Source organism: Cydia fagiglandana, chromosome 21, assembly GCF_963556715.1.
Source record: "Cydia fagiglandana chromosome 21, ilCydFagi1.1, whole genome shotgun sequence".
In the NCBI taxonomy this organism is placed as follows: Eukaryota; Metazoa; Arthropoda; class Insecta; order Lepidoptera; family Tortricidae; genus Cydia; species Cydia fagiglandana.
Window position 1 is genome coordinate 3,858,999 of NC_085952.1, and position 8,954 is coordinate 3,867,952.

Here is an 8,954-nt window from a genome sequence, read left to right on the forward strand (position 1 = left end):
TAATGATTCCAACTTTCTAAATGATCGTAGAAAAGCTGTACAAGCGAGTTTAAACTTTAAATCAATGACAGTAAGACTCTAGAACACAAGAGCAAAAGAACTATGAAAAACGAGATTCCATCAATCTGAGATAGTAAAGACACAAGCTAGTTTACACCTTGAATCAATGACGCTAAGGCTCACTTTAAGAGGGAGACAGCATACAGCATACCTGCGGCCTTGCGGCGCTATAGTTGATAGATTAATCGAATATTCGACATCCTTAGGGCTCATATAGACGGTGCAAGAACTCGTATGCGAGTCTTATTACATTGCGTTACTTGATTGGTCAGCTAAGTTTTTGGCAAAAATTTAATTTTTGGTAAGTACAAGCTTTTATGGCTGACTGTACTTTTCTTATGACAGACAACTAATACTCAGAGACAATTCTAAAAACCCCTAATCAGTTGTTCGACAGTACCATATTATTGTATTGTCATCAGAACTACATACAGCTGCCAATTTTCATGACGCTACGATCCGTGGAAGATGGTTAAATTAGTTACCTTAGATTCCATTACATAGTTAATTACATAAAGGTCGACCTAATAAAAGCTTGTTAAAAATATGTCTATTTGTTCCAGCTTGTGAATGCAACGCGCAAGCCGTCGCGTGCGCACCAGATACGGGCCGCTGTTTCTGCAGCACCAAAGGCTTGGCCGGCGAGCGGTGCGACAAATGCGACAATAGTAACCACTATCACGCCGATCTGTATAACAAGGGAGCTTGCTATTGTAAGTCTAGTCTTAACATTTACCGATAGATGGCGCACTTGACACCGGCCGCTGTTTCTGCAGCACCATAGGATTAGCTGGCGAGCGGTGCGACAAATGTGACAATAGTAACCACTATCACGCCGATCTGTATAACAAGGGAGCTTGCTATTGTGAGTCTAGTCTTAACATTTACCGATAGATGGCGCACTTGACACCGGCCGCTGCTTCTGCAGCACCAAAGGCTTGGCCGGCGAGCGGTGCGACAAATGTGACAATAGTAACCATTATCACGCCGATCTGTATAACAAGGGAGCTTGCTATTGTAAGTCTAGTCTTAACATTTACCGATAGATGGCGCACTTGACACCGGCCGCTGTTTCTGCAGCACCATAGGATTAGCCGGTGCGACAAATGTGACAATAGTAACCACTATCACGCCGATCTGTATAACAAGGGAGCTTGCTATTGTAAGTCTAGTCTTAACATTTACCGATAGATGGCGCATTTGACACCGGCCGCTGTTTCTGCAGTACCATAGGATTAGCCGGCGAGCGGTGCGACAAATGCGACAACAGTAACCATTATCACGCCGATCTGTATAACAAGGGAGCTTGCTATTGTAAGTCTAGTCTTATCATTTACCGATAGATGGCGCACTTGACACCGGCCGCTGTTTCTGCAGCACCAAAGGCTTAGCCGGCGAGCGGTGCGACAAATGTGACAATAGTAACCATTATCACGCCGATCTGTATAACAAGGGAGCTTGCTATTGTGAGTCTAGTCTTAACTTTTACCGATAGATGGCGCACTTGACACCGGCCGCTGTTTCTGCAGCACCATAGGATTAGCCGGCGAGTGGTGCGACAAATGTGACAACAGCAACCACTATCACGCCGATCTGTATAACAAGGGAGCCTGCTATTGTAAGTCTAGTCTTAACATTTACCGATAGATGGCGCACTTAACACCGGCCGCTGTTTCTGCAGCACCAAAGGCTTGGCCGGCGAGCGGTGCGACAAATGTGACAACAGTAACCATTATCACGCCGATCTGTATAACAAGGGAGCTTGCTATTGTGAGTCTAGTCTTATCATTTACCGATAGATGGCGCACTCGACACCGGCCGCGGTTTCTGCAGCACCAAAGGCTTGGCCGGCGAGCGGTGCGACAAATGTGACAATAGTAACCACTATCACGCCGATCTGTATAACAAGGGAGCTTGCTATTGTGAGTCTAGTCTTATGGCGCACCTGACACCGGCCGCTGTTTCTGCAGCACCAAAGGATTGGCCGGCGAGCGGTGCGACAAATGTGACAATAGTAACCACTATCACGCCGATCTGTATAACAAGGGAGCTTGCTATTGTGAGTCTAGTCTTAACTTTTACCGATAGATGGCGCACCTGACACCGGCCGCTGTTTCTGCAGCACCAAAGGATTGGCCGGCGAGCGGTGCGACAAATGTGACAATAGTAACCACTATCACGCCGATCTGTATAACAAGGGAGCTTGCTATTGTAAGTCTAGTCTTAACATTTACCGATAGATGGCGCACTTGACACCGGCCGCTGTTTCTGCAGCACCATAGGCTTGGCCGGCGAGCGGTGCGACAAATGTGACAATAGTAACCATTATCACGCCGATCTGTATAACAAGGGAGCTTGCTATTGTAAGTCTAGTCCTAACTTTTACCGATAGATAGCGCACCTGACATCGGCCGCTGCTTCTGCAGCACCATAGGCCTGGCCGGCGAGCGGTGCGACAAATGTGACAATAGCAACCATTACCACGCCGATCTGTATAACAAGGGAGCTTGCTATTGTGAGTCTAGTCTTAACATTTACCGATAGATGGCGCACTCGACACCGGCCGCTGTTTCTGCAGCACAAAAGGCTTGGCCGGCGAACGGTGCGCGTAATACAAATGCTATAATTAGCGCAATGTCCGTATCAAGCGAGGAATGGTCAAAAAATATCAATAACATCGATAAGAGGCGGTGATCTCATCTATTGTAAGTTCACTCTTGTAGATGGCGCTGTATATAGCACTGAATCGTGCTAATAACATTTCATAGTAGAAATTAAAAAATACACTGTAACTTAGTATTTGATATTTTAGTAACTACATAGATAAATCGAGAGGTAAAGTCAGGTTTTACCTCGCCAGAGGCCGCTGTATAAGCAGCACAAAAGGGCAGTAAGGCAACGATAAGGCGTTGGAAGATCTTCTATTTTTATGTTTATGACCTAAAATGAAACTTCAACTCGATATTCTAATTTTGCGTACACAGTACACAGTAGACGGATCCAGACAGTTTATACGAGCATTTTAAGGTGGTTCGCTTTCCATACAAAAACAATTACATTATATTAAGTAATTACACACTATTACTACATAAATATGTGCGCATCTATCTACTTTCGAATGTTTATTTGCGCTAAATTGAAAGTAAAACTTTGTTTTATACAGAAATCACGCAAAAAACGTTATTTTGGTATTGCATTGATAAAAAATAAAACGCTTTTTTGGGTGATTTCTGTATAAAACAAAGTTTTACTATCAATTTCGCGCAAATAAACTTTCGAAAGTAGATAGATGCGCACATATTTATGTATTAATAGTGTGTAAATTACTTAATATAACGCAATTGTTTTTTTGTATGGAAAGCGAACCGCCTTGACGTTGTTGAATTATGTTGTTGTGTATGTAACTTAAGCCAGTTTTTTTGTTACAGACGACCTAGCCGTAGACTACCAATTCACCTTCAACCTATCAAAAAAAGAAGACCGCCACCTCTCCGCCATAAACTTCCGGAACGCGCCAGTGAAAGCAGATGTGGACGCGGACTTTAGTATAACGTGCTCGGCGCACGCGCGTATGAACCTCACGGTTAGGACGCGCTCCGAGCCGGGCGAGCGGACGCTGTTCGCGCACGTCAACTGCACCAACTTTAGATACAAGTTAGTTATGTGTTTTACATATATTTGTAGTCCCAGCCTACTCAACTGCACCAACTTTAGATACAAGTTAGTTATGTGTATTACATATATTTGTAGTCCCAGCCTACTCAACTGCACCAACTTTAGATACAAGTTAGTTATGTGTATTACATATATTTGTAGTCCCAGCCTACTCAACTGCACCAACTTTAGATACAAGTTAGTTATGTGTATTACATATATTTGTAGTCCCAGCCTACTCAACTGCACCAACTTTAGATACAAGTTAGTTATGTGTATTACATATATTTGTAGTCCCAGCCTACTCAACCGCACCAACTTTAGATACAAGTTAGTTATTAGGAACCTATAAAGAACCCAATCATAAAACGAACACCCCGTCCCCCAGCTTGTACCCCAGTACACTGGTAGCGTTACCCCTCCCCACATTACAATGTGGTTGTACATTTTATACCACATGTAAAGATATATTTATTATAAGACAGCAACAGACACAAATTATAGACCTTAAGTATATAATTGCAATAAGGTAATCAATAGAAAACTATAAAATACGTTATGGCTGCGACACATTAGCCCTGCAGTGTCACGGAGGCGGCCGCGGAACCGCCGGTACTTGACACCCTTCGGCCAAAATTCCTCTCTGAAGTTCGCTAGACGTTTAGTCGGAACGCTCATCACAAAAGAAAATTTGCATTGTGTTTTGGTAATAATTACAGTATTTTAGTCCAACCCATAATTGACCGTAGACCCTTCCATTACAGATTCGCAAAATCCGACCACGCGTTCGGCGTTGAAGACAACGTGACCTTAACCACGTTCTTTGTCTACGTGTATGACTTCCGCCCGCCGCTGTGGATACAGATCTCATTCTCGCAGTACCCGAAGCTGAATCTGCAACAGTTCTTCATCACGTTCTCGTCGTGTTTCCTACTGTTGTTGTTGGTCGCTGCGGCGCTGTGGAAGATTAAACAGGTCTGTGCAGATATTTTATTATTTCTACGGAATCTAATACAATAAGGTAACTCTGACCACGGCCTACAGCGGATACAGATCTCATTCTCGGAGTACCCGAAGCTCAATCTACAACAGTTCTTTATTACATTATCGTCGTGTTTCCTACTGTTGTTGTTGGTCGCTGCGGCGCTGTGGAAGATTAAACAGGTATGTATGCACAAACCTCATCAAAAACTTATGTAGTTAATCTATGCAGGTAGGTACATTATTTTTTGTTCCTTACAAAATATAATGTAAGAAAAGAGAAAAACTTGACACACCATATACAGCTTTAGCCAGAATACATTTCTTCGACCACTTACCCAACACCATTATTTAAATGAATATACAAACCGTCAAAAAAAATCGACGAAATTAAAGATAGGACTCGGATAGATATCCGAATTTGTACCGTTCGTGTTCTTGTGTAAGATGTAAAATAAATAAAATGTGAACATTTATTTATTATGCATACGTTCACGTATGATCTTATTAAAGCATTATGTTGTGGGGAAATGGACTTCAATTGAGTTACGCTTTTTTTTCTTCAGAAATACGACTTGTACAGGAGAAGGCAGCGGCTTTTCGTGGAAATGGAGCAGATGGCGTCCCGGCCGTTCAGCCAAGTCTGTGTCGAGTTGGAGAAAGGAGGAGCAGGTGAGTAAAAGTTATATAAAACGTTTTATAGTCAAATTATTGTTGCTAATATTTTTTGGATTTTATATCTTTGTAGGCAGGGATTAGAATATGTTATGAAATATTTCTGTGATTATAATTTGTTTTCACCGCGCCAACTGATAAAGGCTCTGTTGATAGTTCAAAAACTGATAGCAAAGTTGCATTTTATTCACATGTGAGGCAAAGTAATCAAATGCCAACTGTGAGTTGTTTTCTTATGTTTGCTGGTAGATTGAGTTTTAAATGATGACTTTGAATGATAAATATTTAAATAACATTCATTTGGTTTTTAATTTTGTTTGATATCTTACAGTTAATATTTTCTTTGGGTTAGTGTGGTGAAAAATTTGGTTTCTCACTCGGGGGCAAATTTAGTTTAACCCTCGTGCTTTGAAACCCTCGCAACGCTCAAGATTCCATTTTTGAACTTCAATTTTGGAATCTTTCGCTTGCTCGGTCATCAATTTCAGCACGAGCGGTTAAACAACTTGTAAAACAAATAAGTATTCCCAGGTTGTGGCGTCCCAGCCCCGGTGGCGCTGGAGCCGTGCCTGGGGTCGCGTGCGGCCGTGCTGTCGCTGCTGGTGCGGCTGCCGACGGGCGGCACGGGCCGCGCGCCGCCGCTGGGCGGGCTGGCCGTCGCCTCCGCGCTCGTCACGCTCGGCCACCACCAGGACCACAAGGCGCGCCGCTGACCGTACGTTACAACATACTACTACTGTCGCTGCTGGTGCGGCTGCCGACGGGCGGCACGGGCCGCGCGCCGCCGCTGGGCGGGCTGGCCGTCGCCTCCGCGCTCGTCACGCTCGGCCACCACCAGGACCACAAGGCGCGCCGCTGACCGTACGTTACAACATACTACTACTGTCGCTGCTGGTGCGGCTGCCGACGGGCGGCACGGGCCGCGCGCCGCCGCTGGGCGGGCTGGCCGTCGCCTCCGCGCTCGTCACGCTCGGCCACCACCAGGACCACAAGGCGCGCCGCTGACCGTACGTTACAACATACTACTACTGTCGCTGCTGGTGCGGCTGCCGACGGGCGGCACGGGCCGCGCGCCGCCGCTGGGCGGGCTGGCCGTCGCCTCCGCGCTCGTCACGCTCGGCCACCACCAGGACCACAAGGCGCGCCGCTGACCGTACGTTACAACATACTACTACTGTCGCTGCTGGTGCGGCTGCCGACGGGCGGCACGGGCCGCGCGCCGCCGCTGGGCGGGCTGGCCGTCGCCTCCGCGCTCGTCACGCTCGGCCACCACCAGGACCACAAGGCGCGCCGCTGACCGTACGTTACAACATACTACTACTGTCGCTGCTGGTGCGGCTGCCGACGGGCGGCACGGGCCGCGCGCCGCCGCTGGGCGGGCTGGCCGTCGCCTCCGCGCTCGTCACGCTCGGCCACCACCAGGACCACAAGGCGCGCCGCTGACCGTACGTTACAACATACTACTACTGTCGCTGCTGGTGCGGCTGCCGACGGGCGGCACGGGCCGCGCGCCGCCGCTGGGCGGGCTGGCCGTCGCCTCCGCGCTCGTCACGCTCGGCCACCACCAGGACCACAAGGCGCGCCGCTGACCGTACGTTACAACATACTACTACTGTCGCTGCTGGTGCGGCTGCCGACGGGCGGCACGGGCCGCGCGCCGCCGCTGGGCGGGCTGGCCGTCGCCTCCGCGCTCGTCACGCTCGGCCACCACCAGGACCACAAGGCGCGCCGCTGACCGTACGTTACAACATACTACTACTGTCGCTGCTGGTGCGGCTGCCGACGGGCGGCACGGGCCGCGCGCCGCCGCTGGGCGGGCTGGCCGTCGCCTCCGCGCTCGTCACGCTCGGCCACCACCAGGACCACAAGGCGCGCCGCTGACCGTACGTTACAACATACTACTACTGTCGCTGCTGGTGCGGCTGCCGACGGGCGGCACGGGCCGCGCGCCGCCGCTGGGCGGGCTGGCCGTCGCCTCCGCGCTCGTCACGCTCGGCCACCACCAGGACCACAAGGCGCGCCGCTGACCGTACGTTACAACATACTACTACTGTCGCTGCTGGTGCGGCTGCCGACGGGCGGCACGGGCCGCGCGCCGCCGCTGGGCGGGCTGGCCGTCGCCTCCGCGCTCGTCACGCTCGGCCACCACCAGGACCACAAGGCGCGCCGCTGACCGTACGTTACAACATACTACTACTGTCGCTGCTGGTGCGGCTGCCGACGGGCGGCACGGGCCGCGCGCCGCCGCTGGGCGGGCTGGCCGTCGCCTCCGCGCTCGTCACGCTCGGCCACCACCAGGACCACAAGGCGCGCCGCTGACCGTACGTTACAACATACTACTACTGTCGCTGCTGGTGCGGCTGCCGACGGGCGGCACGGGCCGCGCGCCGCCGCTGGGCGGGCTGGCCGTCGCCTCCGCGCTCGTCACGCTCGGCCACCACCAGGACCACAAGGCGCGCCGCTGACCGTACGTTACAACATACTACTACTGTCGCTGCTGGTGCGGCTGCCGACGGGCGGCACGGGCCGCGCGCCGCCGCTGGGCGGGCTGGCCGTCGCCTCCGCGCTCGTCACGCTCGGCCACCACCAGGACCACAAGGCGCGCCGCTGACCGTACGTTACAACATACTACTACTGTCGCTGCTGGTGCGGCTGCCGACGGGCGGCACGGGCCGCGCGCCGCCGCTGGGCGGGCTGGCCGTCGCCTCCGCGCTCGTCACGCTCGGCCACCACCAGGACCACAAGGCGCGCCGCTGACCGTACGTTACAACATACTACTACTGTCGCTGCTGGTGCGGCTGCCGACGGGCGGCACGGGCCGCGCGCCGCCGCTGGGCGGGCTGGCCGTCGCCTCCGCGCTCGTCACGCTCGGCCACCACCAGGACCACAAGGCGCGCCGCTGACCGTACGTTACAACATACTACTACTGTCGCTGCTGGTGCGGCTGCCGACGGGCGGCACGGGCCGCGCGCCGCCGCTGGGCGGGCTGGCCGTCGCCTCCGCGCTCGTCACGCTCGGCCACCACCAGGACCACAAGGCGCGCCGCTGACCGTACGTTACAACATGCTACTACTGTCGCTGCTGGTGCGGCTGCCGACGGGCGGAAATATCGAGCACAGAGCAGTTTTAAAGTGTCTACCATCAAGATATTCTGATGATGTAAATCTGGACTGGAGCCATGTTATACTCTGTAATAAAATAAAAATAACCCAACATTCAATTATAACTCGGTAGAATCAGCTTCAAACAGCCTAAAAACATCACTTATGTTCATAATTTGTATCATCAATCTATATTTTAAACTCAGTATACCGACACTTTTTTTTAATGTATCCTTTTTGTTTCAGATCAGCCGACACCAATGTATATAACAAATATGTAAATGGTGTATAAAGTGCTCAAACAATACTCAAAACGTCGAGTGTGTCGACTAAAGTGTTTCAAACGTGTCCACGTGACATAATTCTAATGTCGACTGTGCCCACTTGAAAGTGTTTTCATCGTCAACCGTGTCGAGTTTAAAGTGTTTTCAACGTCAACCGTGTGACGAGTTTAAAGTGTTTTCAACGTCAACCGTGTCGAGT

General features: G+C 50.7%; 1 protein-coding gene across 1 annotated transcript in view; it reads left to right on the forward strand.

The window, feature by feature from the left end:
- Positions 1–8,273, forward strand: part of LOC134675355 (attractin) — a 34,935-nt gene extending 26,662 nt beyond the window's left edge. The window contains exons 30-39 of the mRNA XM_063533565.1: positions 624–773; positions 3,489–3,714; positions 4,464–4,689; positions 5,262–5,367; positions 5,902–6,073; positions 6,209–6,511; positions 6,647–6,949; positions 7,085–7,387; positions 7,523–7,825; positions 7,961–8,273. Coding sequence (XP_063389635.1) covers positions 624–773; positions 3,489–3,714; positions 4,464–4,689; positions 5,262–5,367; positions 5,902–6,073; positions 6,209–6,511; positions 6,647–6,949; positions 7,085–7,387; positions 7,523–7,825; positions 7,961–8,273 — 2,405 coding nt within the window. The remainder of the gene's footprint in view (positions 1–623; positions 774–3,488; positions 3,715–4,463; positions 4,690–5,261; positions 5,368–5,901; positions 6,074–6,208; positions 6,512–6,646; positions 6,950–7,084; positions 7,388–7,522; positions 7,826–7,960) is intronic.
- Positions 8,274–8,954: the final 681 nt, after the last annotated feature.